Source organism: Delphinus delphis, chromosome 2, assembly GCF_949987515.2.
Source record: "Delphinus delphis chromosome 2, mDelDel1.2, whole genome shotgun sequence".
In the NCBI taxonomy this organism is placed as follows: Eukaryota; Metazoa; Chordata; class Mammalia; order Artiodactyla; family Delphinidae; genus Delphinus; species Delphinus delphis.
Genome location: NC_082684.1, coordinates 25,781,170 through 25,801,843, shown reverse-complemented (window position 1 = coordinate 25,801,843; position 20,674 = coordinate 25,781,170). Strand labels below are relative to the sequence as shown.

At 38.5% G+C, this 20,674-nt stretch overlaps 1 protein-coding gene across 1 annotated transcript in view; it reads right to left on the bottom strand.

Moving 5' to 3' along the window:
* The window catches only part of SPTLC2 (serine palmitoyltransferase long chain base subunit 2), a 112,620-nt gene that overhangs the window by 59,970 nt on the left and 31,976 nt on the right, over positions 1–20,674 (bottom strand). Inside the window, exons 3-9 of the mRNA XM_060004119.1 lie at positions 14,756–14,910; positions 12,661–12,809; positions 10,450–10,574; positions 8,890–8,983; positions 5,639–5,744; positions 4,226–4,445; positions 1,798–1,924 (exon numbers count right to left, since the gene is read on the bottom strand). Coding sequence (XP_059860102.1) covers positions 1,798–1,924; positions 4,226–4,445; positions 5,639–5,744; positions 8,890–8,983; positions 10,450–10,574; positions 12,661–12,809; positions 14,756–14,910 — 976 coding nt within the window. The remainder of the gene's footprint in view (positions 1–1,797; positions 1,925–4,225; positions 4,446–5,638; positions 5,745–8,889; positions 8,984–10,449; positions 10,575–12,660; positions 12,810–14,755; positions 14,911–20,674) is intronic.

Below are 20,674 nucleotides of genomic sequence, written 5' to 3'. Positions count from 1 at the left end.
GAGCAAAGACAAGCTATCCCTGCTGTGCCCTGACCGAATTCCTGACCCGCAGAATCTGTGAGCATAATAAGATGGCTGTTGCTTCACACCACTAAGCTTAGGGGGTGGTTAGAGAGGCAACAGATAAACTGGAAAATGAGTGCTAACCCGAAGTCTATATCTAATTACCATATTTCATTTTCTGTCTGCCAGTAGAGCCTAGATTTCATTATCTAGCACAGATAGGTCATTTATCCAGAGGTCACGCATCACGTGGATCCATGCTCTAGGATAGGGCAAAGAAATTATCTACGGTAACTTTGAGAGCTGTTACCATTCGTTTTTCAGTCACCTAAATCTGTGTGCTGAGTCAACAAGGCTGATGCACCTATGGCAAATAACTAGCTAAGTGCTAGCTACGTACATATATATATATATATATATATATATATATATAAGCATAGATACACATACATTTACATATATGAACATATATGTACACTTAGGTCAAAGCATACTATTTCTAGTTAATGCCTTATATGAGAGAGAGAAGATAACACTGTAGCTTTGTTAGCAGGGAGCTTCTCACAAGGCTCCATGTGGTGTTCACGACATTAATGAATTATATTCTTCCCCAAAGAATCAATTTATGAAACTAAAAATGATCAACACTTCCAAGAGACAACAAGGATGCATGTACCACAGATCAGAAAAAATATTAAGGGAAAATTCTGATTTAAGAAAACAGGCTTAAATCAATGAAAATGAGACATACTACTTTTTTCTTGTTTTTCAATGCAAACCAGATCAATCCTACCACAAAATATTATACAGCTGAAGAGTAGAGAGCTCAAGGCTGATAACATGAAATATTTCACTAGAGCAAAAGTGATTTTAGAAGTATTAAAAAAGCAAAGAGCAAATGTATGTCTCACACTCACAATGGAGATTCTTCTCAAAGTGAAAAAACAAAACAAAAAAACCCAATTGCTCCCCCTTTATTATAACTTTTCTGTAGTCAACACTGCCCTCTAGTGATATAAAAGTCAAATATCAGAAAGCGAACATCACTGTTGGTTCACTTGAGTATGTTTTAGTCAGAGAATCTAGTTTGGACTACAAATCCCACCAAAGACAGAATAAATAGATTCAGGATGACCTTTATTATATACTGTATGTTAAATTAGAAACTCTTTTAAAAGGTATTAAATCAAGGACACTAATTCACGGAAACAGCAGCTTTTAAATACTATGGGAACAAAACATCGCTACACAGTGAATTACATCTTCACATAAAATTATGCAATTCAAGAAAGACCCTGAAGGGCTTCTCTGGTGGCGCAGTGGTTGGGAGTCCGCCTGCAGATGCTGGGGACACGGGTTCGTGCCCCGGTCCGGGAGGATCCCACATGCCTTGGAGCGGCTGGGCCTGTGAGCCATGGCCGCTGAGCCTGCGCGTCCGGAGCCTGTGCTCCGCAGCGGGAGAGGCCACAGCAGTGAGGGGCCTGCGTACCGCAAAAAAAAAGAAAGACCCTGAAGACTTATCACCTAAGATATGAGAATACGTAGGATAGTGAGATTAAAGCCTCACCATCTGTAGACAAGAAAATTCAACAGGAAACGAGCCAGGCTAGTTCTCATGGTGTGTGTAAACACACTGAAAAGTGTCCCTAGAAACCAAGACCTCACATACCTGCCAGCGCTGCCCATTAGTATACCTGACTCCTCCTTTTAGGAAAAGAGCTCAAGAAAAAGAGTGCTTTTGGTTGCTAAGTGTTTACTGAGCCCAGGAAATTTTCCAAGAAAAGAAAGACTTACCAAGGGTGGTGCCGTCCTGCCCCGTGATGCACTTCATAGAAGTGATGATCTGCTCCACAACAGGTGGTGACAGTGACGTGGCGTACACTGCACTATGAGAATGTGTCCGCAGGTAGTCGATCAGCTCCTGGGGAGTTCACAGAAGCAAGTCATTAGAGGCAGTGCGTGAATTCACCGGCAATGTCACTGCCTTCCTCCCAGGTGACAGAAGCCTCCTCCCTTCAATAGCACTGGAATAGGCACATCTATCTGAGACACGAGATCGACCAATACGGTCAAAGCACACTGTCAGCAACAACCGGGTCAGACACATGGCAACATCCTTAGGCTTTGTTTTTTTTTGGTTTTTTTTTGGCTGTGCTGCGCAGCTTGTGGGATCTTAGTTCCCAGACCAGGGATTGAACCTGCACCCTCAGCAGTGAAAGAGAGGAGTCCCGACCACTGGGCCGCCAGGGAATTCTCTGTTTCGTTTTTTAAACGTGCCACAACATGAAAGGAAGAAGAACTAGCTTTAAAGAAGACCTCTAAACTTAGAGAACGTATCATTTAATGTTATAAACAGCTCTGCAATGCTAAATTCAACAAGAAAGCATTTGAATTGCTGTTTAGATACAACCTACTTCTAAGTATTACAGAAAATATCATTTGCATCTTATCCCATGCCTGCAAAGCTCATCCTTACATTCCCAAATAAGAGACAGGTCTCTAATATCAATTTTAAAGACACTAAATGTCCTCTCCAGATAAACAGAGATTTATAAAATGATATAAATGTGGCAAAAGTTAAACAGAAATTCATTGGGTCTTTCATAAGGACGCTAAAGCCATCTCACTGAATAAAAAAAAAAAACTTGTCTGTCAGTCACAAAAATTTCAAAACAATCAGTTGTATATCTCTATTCTCTGATACCTTTTAACTTCACTAAGTCTTTATATAAAATGTGCACACAAAGAAGCTTATGTTCCAGAACCAAAACAGGAGACAGAAAATGCCGCCAGAAAACAGTGTAGATACCAAAAATTGTACAAAACCAAAAAAAACATAAATACACGGTACCTCAATGATCTCCCAGAGTATTATTTTTCTATCCTTTTGTTTAGCAACAAATCTTACCAAAAACCAATCAATTCTCCAAAGTGAGCCTGGTCCTTTCAAAAATTGAAGTAAATATCTATTGAACTTGACTAAAACCACTGATAATGGGGTTTCTCTAAAAGACAATGAATTATTAAGAGAAAGTCCATGCTTTAAGACTCCCAGCGTCAAATTTTAAAGAGGAATTTAAGGACATTTATTTAAGGACATTTAAGCACCTATCATGTACTATGTACAAATACTTGACATACACTGTTTTTTTTCCTAATACTGGAGAGTTTTTTAAACTAACAGTTTTATTGATATACAATTCACATACCATAGTATTCACTTTTTCAAACTGTATAATTTAGTGGCTTTCAGTATATTCACAGAGCTGTGCAACTTTCATTACTATCTAATTTTAGAACATTTTCATTACCTCAAAAAGAAACCTCATACCCATTAGCAGTCACTTTCCACTTCCCCCATCTCCTGAGGCCCTGGCAACCACTAACCTATTTCTGTCTCTATGATTTGCCTATTCTGGATATATCATATAAAAAAAATACTTTAGCCTTTTGTGACTGACTTCTTTAATTGAACATAAGGCTTTCAAGGTTATTTCTACGTTATAGCATGGACATGTATTATTTTTTAAACCTTAACTACAACCTTATAAGCCAGGCACATTTATCTCTGTTTTCCTGATAAGGAAATCGGAAGGTTAAATACTTTGCCCAAGGTCTCATGAAGTTTGGGAAATACTCAAACCTAGGGCTCTGTCTCCATGGTTGAACCATTTCCACCATGCTACATTGATTCTCAAATACCCCAGAGTTCATTACGTAATTTTTGAATTGGAAAATACAATGCCTTGTTAGTACACGAGAGCTAGCAGAGTAATCTTTTTTCCTCCTGTCTTGATGCTCACCCAAGATGCATCTGAATCCAAGGGTAGGGGAAGAAACTGGTCTTCTATCCCCCACCAGTTCCCCTGACATCCCCCACTATGTTTGAAATAGTGAGCACAGCTCAAACCCAATAGAAGACTATGGCAAACAGGCAGCACCACTGTGTGTTCTTTCATACAAGAGGGTATTCTGTACTCAGACCAGGATGTAGTTTAGAACGAATAAGAAAACAACAATGAACAGAACCAGCTTATCAGAGTCACTCACCAGGCAGCTGAAGTGTGAAGTGTGCTGGCATTATACGCCTAAATCACAAACAAATTTAGGATCTCCACATCCAAGTTTGGGACTCTATCTGCTAAATGTGAGTAACCAAATCGAAATCTAGTAGCCAGTACCTTTATGAACCTTAACTGCTTGATTCTCGGGGCCCATTTACCTTCTTGCCTCCGATGTATCCTCCAGCAGCACCAAAGCTCTTTGTGAATGTTCCCATCATAATGTCCACATCCTCAGGATCCAGGCCAAAGTAATCCACCACACCTCGGCCTGTAGGGCCCAGAGCCCCAATGCTGTGAGCTTCATCTAGATACAAGTATGCCTTGTATTTCTTCTTAAGGGCAATCACTTCAGGAAGGCGAACAATAGATCCCTCCATGCTGGCAAAACAGGGTAAAAAATACACACACTGAGACTTCTTAACTCTCAAAAATTAGGAGTTGGACACTTTATTATTATTAATTTTTTAAGTTTACTGCCTTTCTAAATGGTCTGACAACTCTGCCTGTGGTTTTTTTTTTAGCAGTTTTAACAATTCTTTATTTCCTTGGGTTCATACTAACTCAGGTGAACTTCCAGACAACTTTAGAATAAAAAAATTTTCCCCAGATATATTACACTTGTGGTCCATAATCTTCTCATTCAGTCTCAACAATACCATTGGAACCAAGTTGCAATCTATATTATTAGTCTTCTACATAAAACATGTAACAGTTCTTAACTTACTTTTCCAGTACATTTTATAAGGCAGTTCTGTTATTAACTCACTACTCTCTTCCAGCACTTATTAAATCTTTGTTCATTAATAGACTGCAATGGTTTTTTATCCCCCAAAGGAAAAAGAAAGGATTAATATTTATTGAACATCAACAAGGTGCCGAGTTCATTACACTAGTTTTCCATATTCAGAGTTACAACAAGATTTGGGAACAAGAAAAAATAAGATTACCCTCCAAAGGCTAAACTACAAAGCAGCACATGGTGAAGGAAATTAGCCAGCCTTAAAAGAAGCATACCTCTGGTTTTAAACTGGCAAAGAAAGACAATGCCATGGATAGGCAGATATCTAAAGGAAAGGAGACTGGATCTTTTAAAACAAACACCAGAATACAAGTGATCTTAATTCACCACAGAGGGACAGAGGTCACCGTAGATTCTTCTGAAGTTTGTAATTATAGGCAACATTAGACCTTGCATCACATTGCATGTGTAATTAAAATTACATGAGAAGAATAAAAAACATTAGGAGATGAGAGAATAAATGCAAGGGCTGCAAATAGGTAAGCAAAATAAAGTATTTCTTAAAATTAAATGGCGTGTAATCTGTTCTGACATATTAGGAAACATATTCCAATTCTTGCCCCTATGTATAAACCCCCTCTACAAACAGTGGAAAAAATAAAGGAGCCAAATAGAAAGGAGATCTGGAGATCATACAGCATGATGGCAAGAATAAAGAAGAGCCAGGTATTTTAACAAGTCAGAAACCCTGTCTCCTTAGTTCCAGAGGAGTCTAGATTAGTCTATGACTCCATGGCGCAAATCAGACATAAGAATAATAAAGCAGGATTACCTATATATTCCCTCCACAAGGATTAGAATTTTCTTCCAGGGCCTTCGTGTCCGAGGTTGACCATAAACAATGGCATCTTTCAACAACTTCTCTAGGCTTTGCATATCTATGGCACACAAAAAATAATTTCAGCACAAAGTATCTTCCTCTTTGCTAACTTTATTCCTAAAGTGCAAATATACATTTCTTATTCAGGAAGTGTGTCTCAGATAGCAAAGGACATTAACATAATTAGAACTGGGCAGAAAAAGATAGGGCCAAATGGGTAAGCTACTGCTGGCTTGAATTAAAATCTCATCTAGAATGTAACAAGTGTTCAAAACCACAGAAACTCGACTAAATGAGTGTGGCACAAGTGATTCAGTTGGTTAGCATGCTTATGAAATGACCAGTGTTTCATGTGAAATACCTTGCCATTCAGTTAGCTCTTTTTGTATTTATACAATCAACTGTATCTTTAATCCTAGTGAGTCACTCAGAAGTAAATGCATAAAGAAGGCTGAGCAAGAAAGTGTGAATGAAGTACTACAAATACATGCACCTCCTAAGAAGCAAAATATGGGAGAAAAGCTTCAAAGTGTACACCCCATTTCCTTTCACCTAGGATATATTCAATAAAAGCCTGCTAAGTAGCTTCATCTTGGTAGTGGGTTGAATATACACCAGTCTGGGCAAGCATGAATCTATGTGCTAGCAAGCTTGGCCATCAGTTGAGACTGTTCCATGTCTGACTTGACCAGTTGCCTGTCCACAACCAAGGTCTTCTGGCTCTGTTGGTCATTAAGGTGGTTAACAGGCCCAGGAAACACTTGGCTAGTACTACCACTAATGAGGAGCATAATTTTCCTGTTAAAGACAAATGCTTTGAAGACCACTGCTACCACCACTACAGACTGCATACTTAAAATACCTGCCCTGAAACAACGCCCCTACGAACCCCCCGCCCAAAAATCTATGCAACATTAAGTCTAGGGTGTGTTTACCAGGGGTGGGAGGCATCCCATAAATCTGATTTTATATTCTTTACTGTTCATCACTGAAGGAAGGGGTTACAAACTTACATGAATTTGCTCTCTTCATAAAAGAAGAGAGCAAATTGGCAGAAAAGAGAAATAAGATAATAAAAACACATACTACAAACACAAAATGGCCAAAAGCTGTGACTGTGTTTACACCTTTGGTTATTCATAACAAAATAATCTATCTGCTATCTAACCTAGAGATAGGAGATGCTCCCACAAAGTAAAAAGTCTCATCTGAAGCCACTAGTCTTGCTGCAGAGGGCGACATGTGGCAAACAGCAGGAGACAAGTAAAAATGGACTCATTGTTTCAGTTTCCTCTGTTTATATACAGAAGGGAAGGGAAAAATAAACACTGATTCAAAATTTTAGATGAAAGGAAATATCTATGGAATGCTTGACCATATTATCTACTCAGGAAAAAAAAAATTCAATATCTCTCTCATAGTATACTCTCCAAATCCCATGTAAACTAAAGATTTAGATAAAAATGGGGAAGGCCATTACACAAAATCCAAACAAAAGTCTTAAGACAATAAATGTGACAACATAAACATTTTAATAAGTCTACACAGCAAGACACTAAAAACAAAGTTAAAAATAAAAAATACTGCAACATAAAGGGCTTTATTAATCAGTAAAAAGAGAAACAGTTTGGGGCTTCCCTGGTAGCACAGTGGTTGAGAGTCCGCCTGCCGATGCAGGGGACACGGGTTCGTGCCCCGGTCCGGGAAGATCCCACATGCCGCAGAGCGGCTGGGCCCGTGAGCCATGGCCGCTGAGCCTGTGAGTCCGGACGGAGCCTGTGCTCCGCAACGGGAGAGGCCACAACAGTGAGAGGCCCACGTACCACAAAAAAAAAAAAAAAAAAAAAAAAAAAAAAGTTGCTCAACACTTAATAATCAAAGCAAGAAAAATTAATATGTTATTGGACTTATTAGATTAGAAAAGATTTTAAATGATGCATAATGGCCTATGTTGGCCTGTGAGTAGAAACAGTCACTGTTTTTGAGTTGACTTGTTGTGTAAAAATTTGTACCAGATTTGGAGGCAATCTGGAAAAGCATAGCAAATTTATACCATTTTAACCATGCATTCTTTTTTTTTTTTTTTTTCATTTTTTTCATTTTTTTTTTTTTTTTTTAACATCTTTATTGGGGTATAATTGCTTTACTTAACCATGCATTCTAAAGACTGCTGGGAATTTATCCTAAGGTACTCACCAGACCAGTGAGCAAAAATGTGAATGTTAAGTAGTACTGTTTCTAGCAGAAAAATTCAGAAACAACTTGGATGTTCAAACTGAGGGATGGACTGAATGAGGGCACTGCCTGCCACCCCGGCATTATGGGAGGAGGACAGTCACACGTACTCCAAAGTTCCTGATGTGTTGCAAGAAAACAGCAAGTCACACAACAGTGTTTAATAAATCCCATTTACATAAAACAAAATACTGTATATATCTTTCTCACTGTAAAACATTTTATACAAAACAAAGACAAAAGGAAGAAAGTTATTACCATCCATAAACCTCCATCCAGAGGCACAGACCTAACATTTGGGCGTATATTGTTTTAGCCTTTTGTCTATACATGTACACGGTCTGGTAAATGATGATACTGAACAGCTTGGTAATCCTTCCTCTCTACATGAGGGTTTTAACTTGAAAAGTTATGCATTTTTATTGTGATTATTTTAATAATGCACAAAGATATTTCCATTTAGAGAGAAAGGTCTGGCTTAGTGCCACTCTTCTCCGTGCTTATACAGCACCTGTTCATATCTGCATTTCAGTATTCGTCTGTTGTATTCTAACTACTGGTTTGTCTATAGTCTCTTTAGCAACCAGTCAGAGATCCTTGAGATCAGGGAGCTTGCTTTATTCACCTTAATACCCCTAATGTTATGGCAAGACATACCACAGGCATCTAGCAAGCGCATACTAAACAAGTGACTTGTAAACAAGGAAGATGAAAAAGTTCAAAGTAAAAAAAAAGAACAATTTTTTTTTTCAATGTTTTTACTTTGTACCAAAAGGCTTCCTTCAGCCTTTATTTTTATTCCAATGAGAAAGATAATAACTTTTAAAAGACTGGACCAGAAAGACATTTTAAATGTTGCTACTTCAGTTTCACTTGTATTTCCTATTAATGTAATTAATGTTACCACTGCCACTAACCCAAAGAATATTACACACTAAAGCCAGCAGTAAATTCCATAACAAACTCACTGTTGTGCTTGAAGACTCGAATGGTTGCTCCTGAGAGTCTGGCTCCTAGAACCAATGATGCATGGTTCAGTTCATCACTCAGAATCAGGCAACCCTGCAAAACCACAAGCACAGGAAGGTAAGAAGCTGGGGGGAAAGGTTTAGTTAGCCAAACTACAAAATGCTAAAATCATTAATAATTCTATCTTATTAAGGAAAGCCTGCACAATGGCAAAGTTATCAATTTGCTCTGAAATCTTTTATATTATTATATTAATATTATATATGATATTGATATATTTATTAGTTTATTATATTATAATAAAATATTATATAAATCATTATTACTGTTTACATGCTATAACTTTTTCCATCCTTTTACTTTTAACCTGTGTCTTCAATTTTTTTTTTTTTTTTTTAATTTTGGCCATGCCGTGTAGCTTGCAGGATCTTAGTTTACCCAAATAGGGATTGAACCTGGGCTCACAGCAGTGAAAGCACTGAGTCCTAATCACTGGACCAGGGAATTCCCTGTGTCTTTAAATTTAAAGTAGGTCTCTGGTGGAAGCCTATTTAATTTTATCTAGTCTGACAATCTCTATCTTCTAATTGTAATATATAAACCATTCATATTTAATATGATATCAATATAGTTGTGTTTAAATCTCTTCTCTTGCTTTTTGTTTTCTATTTGTCCCATCTATTCCTTGAGGAACCATATATGTATGTTAACGTAGTCCAAGTACCTCATTTCAAAAAGGAAAATTTGAGGCTCAGAAAGGTTGTGACATGCTCATGGTCACACAGCTAAATCTGACCATATAACCAACCAAAAAAATCTCAGGTCTTCTGCTCATTAATACACTGATTTTTCAATATACCATGCCTAGATATCAATGTTAAAAAGAGATGTGTAGGGCCAGCCCTTGAGGGCCCTTTCAAGTTGATAGTGCCAATCTGTTAAAATGTGATTTACAAGGTCTCTTATCTTTTATCTCTTCCACTGTCCCCTCACAAACTCTACCCACAGAAAATAAGATACATACATATATATTACTTTTAACTTATTATTTACCTATATTATTACTTTTAACCTATATTATTACCTATATTATACATATATGTATTATATATATATATACACACATAATTGGCCCATATAGCTCTGATCAACATGCATTACCATAAGAACAAGTATTAGGGACCTATATATTTTCATATTTTTCTATTACAAAAAAACCACCTGATAAATAATTTCCAAACTAAACATCCTTTCTTCCATAATTTTAGTCTTTTATGAGAATTTAGTTATGAGAATCCCTTTAAAACTGTATGAAACGAAGAAGGCAAGAGTCATCTAATGGAAGGAGAAAAGATCATGGGTTCCAGAGAAAAAGCTTCAACTGATAAAAGTCTCCATGGGATACACTTACACACAAATTATATAAAATTTTATGATAGAAATATCTTTGGGTAAACTATGTTTAAAGTTTACAAGAGCTTCTGGCTTGCCTGAATGCCTTACAAAACAAAAGAAGATATATACGAGGGAGTTTTCATAAATGACAGACTAAATCTTACTTTGCTAACAAGAGCAGGAATGTTCATTGAGTTTGTTGCAAATCCCATGCCATATGTCATAGCAGCTTCCACTCCCAAGAAATTTGCCACAAGCTTCTCTAGCTCTTCATGCTTGTCCAGGTTTCCTGTGTGATGAAGTTAATGAAGTCAATACCACCAAACCCCAAATCTAAGAATTACTCATTACTTTATAAAAAGAAATCATAGTCTATGTGTTATAACCTTTTCAGACTAAGGTCTATGAAGGAGTCAGTATTACGAAGAGTAAAGGCTCATAAAGAATACAATAGTTGAATAAAATCAGATGCAGCACCTGTGGTGGCATTTCTATAAAAAGGGTTGCCAACAATTTCTCCCATTCCTGTTCACACATGCTGGTTCCAAGTCTATGCCTTAAGGGGACTGGCAGCATCTGCTTTTATACATTTGAAGTCAGCTGCCATGTAAAATAGTCTAACTAGCCTGTTGTAAAGACAGATCATGTGGACAGGGAGGGGCTCTGGAGGATGAGGGACCATGGAAGGAAGGGGCAGGGCTCACCACTCAGCTGAGGCGCCAGACATGTAAGTGACACTATCTTGGATACTCTATCGTCAGTCATAATGCTCCACCCAACTCCACATGGAGCCGAGATAAAATGTCAAGTCCTTTCCAAATTACAGAATCACAAGCAAATAAGTACATGTTTCTGTTTTAAGCCACTAAGGTTTGGAATGATCTGTTATGTAGCAAAAGCCAAGTTAAAAAACACCTTCCCTCACTTTGTATTATGATTTTACATCAAATGCTCAAATTTTACATCAAGTGCTCAAATCCTTAAGGACCGAACAACACTGATTAACGATAATGGCTGCATGCAGAGAGAAAAGCAGCAGAGAAAGAAGACTGCTGAACTTGGATACTCTGTGTCCTTAAAGCTTAAGCAAGTCATTTATCCTCTCTGGGCCTGTTTCTTATCTGTTAAATACCAATAATAATATTTGCTCTATCTACCCCATGACATTGTTGTAAAGATCAGAAGGGATAAGATGTTCAAGAAATTTATACAATATAAAGCGCCGTAAAGACATAAGGTGGGCTTCCCTGGTGGCGCAGTGGTTAAGAATCCGCCTGCCAATGCAGGGGACACGGGTTCAAGCCCTGGCCCGGGAACATCCCACATGCCACGGAGCAACTAAGCCCGTGCGCCACAACTACTGAACCTGCGCTCTAGTCCCCGTGAGCCACAACTACTGAGCCCATGCGCCAAAACTACTGAAGCCCACGCACCTAGAGCCCGTGCTCCACCACGAGAAGCCACTGTAGTGAGAAGCCCACACACCTCAGCGAAGAGTAGCCCCCGCTCACCACAACTAGAGCAAGCTCGCGCACAGCAACGAAGACCCAATGCAGCCAAAAATAAATAAATAAAAATTAAAAAGTATCCTTTTAAAAAAGATGTAAGGTATGATTACTCTATGTCGTCACTGCACAATGCTCCCTTAACCACATCACTGGGGATAGACCCATGTGAAATAATAATGAATTGTTGTTTTAATCTACTAAGTTTTGGGGTGATTCACAGTAATAAACATCCAGAAAGTTGCCTTATAACTTTTATGGTTATCAGTTCTCTTGAACAAAATGGAAAAATTAGGAGTCCTCCTTTGAACTTAAATAAATCTCTTTGTAGCAATCTGTTCACTTTCACATTTTATAGACTTGTAATAATAATAAAAGAGTTAATGTTTATTGAGGGTTTACCATGTTACAAGCACTTTACATGAATTAGCTTCTTTAATTCTTGAAACATCTCTATAGTGTAGGAATTATTATTAGCCCCAATTTACCAGTATGGAAGCAGATTAATGCTCATATGCCCATGAGCTCAGTACTAGTAAGTAGTACTCTCAATCACTATCATTTGCAAAAGCCAATAAAGTCAACATTTAAGTTATAAATGAAACAAATACTTAATGGAACTTCTCTAGAGATGTTCTGTAAGTGTAACACAATGGAAAAGATAAATATATCTCAAAACACACTGAAAGCATTAAAATCATCCATCACTTCAGAAAAATAAAGCATTCTTTTTACCTGATCTGAACTACATGGGAAAGTATGTATTTGGATGCTCTATACAGTATTCTAGCTCTATCTCAGTATTATTCCCTCCTGAGTAAAAAAGTTAAGAATAAGAACATCAGCTGGCCAAACAGAGCCTACACTTACCAATTTCCTGCCGAGTGCTGCACACTCCAACTCCATATTCCTCCAGGACTTTGGCAGCCGCCTCTTGACATGGTCCAGTATTCCGTGCAAACCCAAGATAGTTGTAGGAACCCATGTTTATAACATCTTTAATTACATTCCCTGTGTACCTGTATTTCAATAGCATAAAAGTTCATGAAACTCAAAAGCAAATCAAATACATGTGATAATAAACTTATTGATAATACAAAAGGAAGCACCATCTATAGGAAGTAGAGAGAATATGGTCTAGATGAAAAGCAACTCAAACTCACTACCAATTAGGAAGACGGAAGTTAAAACAAAATACCAGTTTTTACTTATCAATAGGGATGTTTAAAAACTGACCATATCATGGGAATTCCCTGGCAGTCCAATGGTTAGAACTTGGCGCTTTCACTTCTGTGGCCCTGGTTCAATCCCTGGTCAGGGAACTAAGATCCTGCAAGCCATGAGGCAAAGCCAAAAAACATTTTTTTTAATTTTTTAAAATAAATAAATAAAAATAAAAACTGACTACATCCAGTGTTGGCCAGGACACTCTCATACGCTGTAGATAAGAATATCAGTCAGTACCTTTCTTTGGAGGGCAGTTTGACAGTACTTCTCTATTAAAAGATATACATATCTTTGACTCAGCAATTCCTACACACATATAAAAGGATATACGCTTAAGGATCCTTTAAGAGTCACTACACAATTTGTCTACTGTGTCCCTTTCCCAGGCACACAGACCAGTGACTTTCCACATGGTGGAAGCTCAGTCAGCCTGGGACCCCGAGTGAGGACAACATGGTTCAGAGGCTCCACCGATCTAAGATGGACATGAAGTAGGGACAAGAAATAAACTGCTTCTGTCTCAACGCTGAGGTTTTGGGGGTTTTTAACACAGGATGGCGTAGCCCAATCTACTCTACATTATATGTATCTATACTGTAGAACACTAAGCAGCCACTACAAATAGTGAGCCTGCTGTGAACGTACACAGGAAGGATGCTGTTACCGGTATGTTAGCAAGTAAAAAAAGCGAGATATAAAATAATTTCCATAGTATGATCCTATTTTTGTAAATCAAAAACTACCTGTGTGCAACCCCAGTAGTACAATATACATATATATACACGCCACAGAAAACATATGGAGGAATAATATACAGTAAACTGGTAACAATGGTCACCTCTGGGAAGTGAGGATTTGTGGCGAAGTGGATTTGCAAAAGGATAGTGGTTAGCTGTCATAGGGGACCTTCAGTTTATTTGTATTACTTGTCTTTTTTTTAAAATAATGACCATACAACCATGTACAATATAAACAAAACAAAATCTTACGAATATAAAAAGTTTTCTAAACAATTCAATCCATTTAAGTAAAAATACTCCTTGAATCATTTGAGAAATCAAAATATCCATAAATAAATTCAGATAACTGATTCTGGTAAATGGCATAAGAGAAAGCATGTTTTTTCTTTGTGTGAGTTTTTTTAATAAGTCAAATTTTGTTTTCAACTATAATCCAACACAGTGACAAATGTAGTAGCAAAATGCATTTAAAAAATCTCAGGACTTTCCTGGTGGCACAGTGGTTAAGAATCCACCTGCCAATGCAGGGGACACGGGTTCAAGCCCTGGTCCGGGAAGATTCCACATGACGCGGAGCAACTAAGCCCGTGCACCACAACTACTGAGCCTGCACTCTAGAGCCCGTGAGCCACAACTACTGAGCCCTCACGCCACAACTACTGAAGCCACCTAGAGCCCATGCTCCGCAACAAGAGAAGCCACCACAGTGAGAAGCCTGCGCACCGCAACAAAGAGTAGCCACCGCTCACCGCAACCAGAGAAAGCCCGCATGCAACAACGAAGACCCAACGCAGCCAAAATTAAATAAATACATAAATTTATTTTTTTTTAAAAATCTCAGTAACAATGAACAATATGAAAGGAAACTAATCATGCTGTATTGTACTCTCAGCTTCCACTCCTATTTTGACGGAATATTCAAATTGCAATACAACATCTTCTGAAGTGAAGAAATTCTTTTTTTGTTGTCAAGAAACAATTTCCCAACTGAGACTCACTTGAACGACCAGTTGTAATCATGAGACTGTCTCTCCATGATGTCCACCCTGGCCCCAGGCACACTGCAGATGGGCCGATTCCAGTTGTCTCTAATCCTCATGTAGAGGTTCCTTGTATAGAAGTTTTCGAAATCCTGATACAATGACACAAAGTCCTGCGAAAAATGGTGAAAATACTATAAATTAAACTGAGTTCCTTTGAAAGTTTTACAACTTCCCTTTCTGTAATGCAAAAGCACTTTAGACTAAGACGTCAATTATACAGAATTAATTGATATGGAAAACATTGGAAAGGCATCAATTCCTTATGTTATTTTTAAACAACTCAATCAGGTAAAATTCACTTAGCTTTGACCATTGAGCTGTAAGAAATGGTTGCAAGTAACTATCTGACAGCTTGAAAGTAGAGCCAAAGAATTTAACTTAGTAAAGCAGGCCTCATAAAAATAAACCTGGTTTGTACAATTCTGTCATTAAATGGTTTTCTTTCCTAAAAACCTTAAAAACATGGCTCTTCTGCCCCACCCCCACCAGTAATATATTAGGGGAAATGCCATAAAAACCCCTATAATTCCAGTTTCAACCAAGAAGAATAATTCCAACATTAAGATTTCATCCTCTGCATATTTTCAAGGATCAAAATGAAACAAATCCAAAGAAAAATTATAAACAAGAAACACTAAAAGGTAGGTTATAGAAAGACAGCTACTTGAGGTTTCTTTCCTTGGATGGGCATTTTTTAAAAATCTCAAAATTGGACATCCCTGGTGGCGCAGTGGTTAAGAATCCGCCTGCCAATGCAGGGGACACGGGTTCAATCCCTGGTCCGAGAAGATCCCACATACTGCGGAGCAACTAAGCCCGTGCGCCACAACTACTGAGCCTGCGCTCTAGAGCCCATGAACCACAACTACTGAAGCCCACACACCTAGAGCCCGTGCTCCGCAACAGGAGAAGCCACCACAATGAGAAGCCCGCGCACCGCAAGGAAGAGTAGCCCCCACTTGCCTCAACTAGAAAAAGACCGCACGCAGCAATGAAGACCCGGTGCAGCCAAAAAATAATTAAAAAAAAAAAAATCTCAAAATGAATTTTCATGATCAGGGATTTAAAGCTCACCCTTCCTCCCTGAAAATAAGTTATGCTAAAATTTAAGTCTGCAAAAATTAAGTCACAGTGGAGCTTTAATTAATGCACAATGTTCTGCTCAGAACACAGTGACCAGACCACACGAGGTCTACTTGAAGGTAAAGAGTAAACCAAACAAAAAGAAAACTGTACTACCGCTTTATGATAGCCAGCAAATCACTGAGCTTCTAGCCCTCAGATCTGGCTTGGGGCCAATCTAAATTCATCTTTTAAATAAGCTAGTCAAAAACATTAAAAGTTTAAGCCTTATTCTGTAAAAGATTTTCATTGCTAAAGAAGGCTCTACATAAAAGTTTAAAATTCACCTTCTCTGACATTGGACTCTAGAAGTGCCTACTAAATAAGCCTCACAGTAGATAAAAACCTCCTTAAGTAAAGCTAAGCACAGTCACGAAGAACTCAGGAATTTGTGGTAGCTGATACCGTCTCTCCTGCAATTGGTTCTAACATTTACATTTCCTAAAGAGAAAATATCCATAAATAATGTGTCTGTCACAATTGGAAATTTATTACTTAAATACTATGTCCCGTTTGATAGTCTTTTCTTTCAACATACTGGATCAATTAAAACTGGAACAGAGACACCCAAATTCTAATTAAGGACTTTCCTTTAACTATTATTCACCATGCATTTATTTCACAAAGGAAAAAACAAAAAACCAGTCTCCAGTCCTTCTCAATGGGTAAACAGTACTAACTCTTCTTGATCTCATTTCTTTACAACTTCCTAAAACTGCACATCAATGTTAAAGGTATTAACTCAAATACTTGAGAGAAATACTTCATCATGGACAAGTTTTTATTAGCGACAAAACGCAGTATTTTTTGCTTTTAGTATATAAATATCAGAAAAAACTTAAGAGTCCGGTCCTATCTACCAGAAGGGTTACTAAACCCCAAAGAGAAAAGGGCTGCAGACCAGAATTAGGTGAGCTTTGGGTAACCTGTGACAGAGCTGTCTGAGGTTAGGAGGGCAGGGATGGGCTCTGATCTGAACAGAGAGACCGCCAAGATCAGGGAGCTCTGCCTCTCCTTACAAGGAGAGAACGACTAAGTCCCTGAGAAGGGAACAGGCTTGCACAGTGAGGAAGTTGTCACAGTGAGGGATGTTTGAGACCCAAAGCAGGTGAGACAGATGGTAGAAGACAGGGACTTGTGGCCCGGGTAGCAGCTTTGACTGCAGTTAGAAGGTTCGGTAGAGATCTGAAGGGATGCTAACCAAACTCGCTGCGGCCTTGCGATGAAGTAAGAAAGGGGATGGAAGGGGACCACGATTTGAGGTTCTAGTTCTAGGCAATAAGAACGTCTGTTTCTAAAAACATATACACTTTACACTTTAAATATTTTAGGACTAGGGGTAAACTAGAGGACTTTTCATTCATTCTTTCAAATCTTTTATTGGACACTCTATATATGTTTGATTCATTGCTAGACTTAGGATACATTAAGGACAGGAGAGTTCTCTCTGCAAACAATGACACCCCACACCCCAGCCTGCTCCACATCCCCCTCCCCCTCTTCTTCCTCCTCAGTTTAGTCACTGTGAAATGACTTTAGTCAGGGCCAACCTAATACTCATTTGTTCAGGCACTGAACCAACATTTACTGAGCAGTACTTTCCAGGCACTTAAGCAAGGCACTGGGGATAAAAATGAGTAAGACACAACCTCTACACACTGAAGGATCTCTTAATGTAGTGGAGAGGCACACAGATAAAGTTACAACACAATATAACAAGTACTGTAGAGGAAGGCTTGCCCAGAGACAGCCTAACTGGTAGGTGAGTGGCAATGACAGAGTCAAATTCAAACAGCCTTAACGGATACCCTCCTCATGGACACCTCTGAAGATCTTTACAAACCCCATATACCAGCACATATCCATGATAAGCAGAAATAAAACCTAGCTGAGACCACCTTGGATTGTTGGGCTTGAGGTACTCACAAGTTAAGTGACTTCTACTACTGGCCTGAAAGGTAAAATTGAAATTCATGGATTTGTTAATTAGGGATCAGTAAAGACCTTACCCAAGGTAGTCTGGGGTCATCTTAATTACCCAATAAATATCCTTTATTATTTAAGCCTATTTGAGGTAAGTCTTGTAGAAAACATCCTATATATTGTTTAAAATAAATAGGCACCTATTCTACTGTCTATACAGGCCTTAAGATCACAGGGTAATCTATTAATATATAACCAGTGGGATCTGCAGCACCCCAAAACCCAACACTTTAATATATCTGCAGGAAAGCTATGATTGTTCATACCAAGTGGGATAAAAAAGAGCTGTAAAGAGCAACACATCTGTTCAGGTCAGGTTTTACCACCAAATGTGTTAAAAAAAACTTTTGGTTTTCAGATATTTTAGAGTTTTGATTGTAGATATGGGACTGTGAGCCTTCTGGAAAAGTATAGGATGATCCTGACAAGTGAAATTGTGCCCCAAAGAGTTAACAGAAGTTGATAACTAAGAGAAAGTCTTGAACTTGTCTTACAGAACAACAGATAAGGGAACAGCTTGTTAAAAACCCTTTGCTCGTAAACTGCTTTCATTGATTAAGTTCGCCTTAGTTTTTTTCTTTCTTTCTTTTTGCCTCTTCTATAACTGCAGGCCTTCCCAGCTTTCACACAGCCCCAGTTGTTTTAAAGGAACTTGGAGTCTGCTCCCGCCCAGTGTAAGCTGGCTGGGGGCTGCATGGGACCACTGACCCTAAACCTGGGGCTGCGCAGATGTTCAGTAAATGGCCTTTTAACATCAGAGGGCCAGAAAACTCTACCCTCAGACCAAGCTAAGCGACTCTAGTTTGAATATGAAGAAGCATGTAACCCAAATGTGCCTGTGCAGAACAAGGATTACCTCACCTTTTCTCTGCCTTTAATCACCTTTCTCTATGCCTAAGACCACTCTTGCTTATCCCATAAATACCCCAACCTCCTTGCCTTCAGGGAGGTGGACCTGAGACTTGTTCTTCCATCTCCTCGCTTGGCTGCCTTATGAATAAACTCTTGGCTGTAAACCAACCCGAGTCTCAGTGTTCGGCTTGCGGCATCTTGGGCAAACAGACCTGGTTCAGTAACGCAAGTATTATTCTGGTATTTACATATTTAGGCACCATGTTAACCTCTGCACATAAATGAGTTCTGAAAGCTAATTTCAAAAAAAAATCACAGGGGAAAAAGGTTGGGTGCTACCACTTTCAGAAGTTGACTTTATAAAAATTGGCCATGTTCGTTAAGACAATTCAGGCCAACACAGATGCATGCCCAGATACTTTTATATGATGAGAATAAAGATGATGAATAAGCACATCAATAGAAACAGGAGCTCCCAATTACTGAGCACTTATGATATGTGTTGCCAAGGGCTTCACATATTTTTTCTCTTAAGTATCCCTGAACTCTCTTACAGAAGCTATTACTCCCATTTTCAGAAAGGCAAAATGGCTTTCCCACCTAGAGACCTGGCCAGAAGCAGAGCCAGGAACTGATCCAGGTCTTTTAATCCCAGAGTCTATGCTCCTAACCCTAGCCACAATGCCTCCCATTCTGTGCTGCTACTAAGTCAATCTGAAATCACTTTCTACGGCATTCAAAGCACGTTAAGACCACTGGACTATTGGCCCTCCCACCCCTTTCCTACGGTCGGCCTACAGCCAGCATGTGTGTATGTGCAAGCACACAAAGAAGCACACGTTCACACACACACACATTCACACACACAGTAATAGTGTACAATAAAACTCTTTAAAAAGGTTTATCTTGGATATAGCTTTTCAGTGAGAAATCCCAAGATGAAATAGATGACTGCTCTATACAATGGAGTATGATTCAGCAATAAAAAAATGAATTACCAAAATATACCACAACATAGATGAACCTCAAAAACATTCCAAGTGATAGAAGCCAGACACAAAAGATCCACACTGTATGATCCCATTTATATGAAATGCCTAGAGACAGAAAGTAGATTAGTGGTTGCCTAGCATGAGGTGCAGGAGGAAGGGGTGATTGTTAATGGGTATGGGGTTTCTTCTTCAGATAATGAAAACGTTATAAAATTAGCTTATGGTGTTGGCTGTATACTTTCTGTAAATAGTAATAAAAATCATTCAGCTGTACATTTTAAACAGGTGAACTTTATGGTACATAAATTATATCTCAATAAAGCTATTTAAAAAAAAATTAAGTAGGGAATTCCCTGGCAGTCCGAGGGTTAGGACTCTGTGCTTCCACTGCAGGGGGCATGGATTGGACCCCTGGTCGGGGAACTAAGATCCTGCAAGTGGCACAGTGCGGCCCCGAAAAAAGGTGACTGCTTGACTGCTGTCCTGGGCTCCACACTTACCACAAAACTATGGAAAGTAGAGCTCTTTTTAAACCCACAGAACTAAAAAAGACAAACCAATTGATAATCCCCCAGCTTAATATATCAAGCAACTATACTCATTGTTTCCAAAGATACTGCTAAAGTGACAATTATCAGAATATTCTTAGTAAGCTACTTTTTGAAGGAGGTCAAGAATAAATCCTTCCAGGAATTTGAATTAATGTATTTTAATTCTTTTGTATCTTGAAAATTAAAATATATCAAGATATAGACATATAATGTCCCTTCCCAGTATCCTATCCCTCCCATTTCTGAATATATGATCATGAACTGTAGAGGCAAATGTTAAAGTTTAGTAAGTGTGTGGTAACTATCTACCACAATTTACTCCTTAGATTTCTAGGTATTTCCTATCTAGATACTAGAACGTTTTTATTAATTCA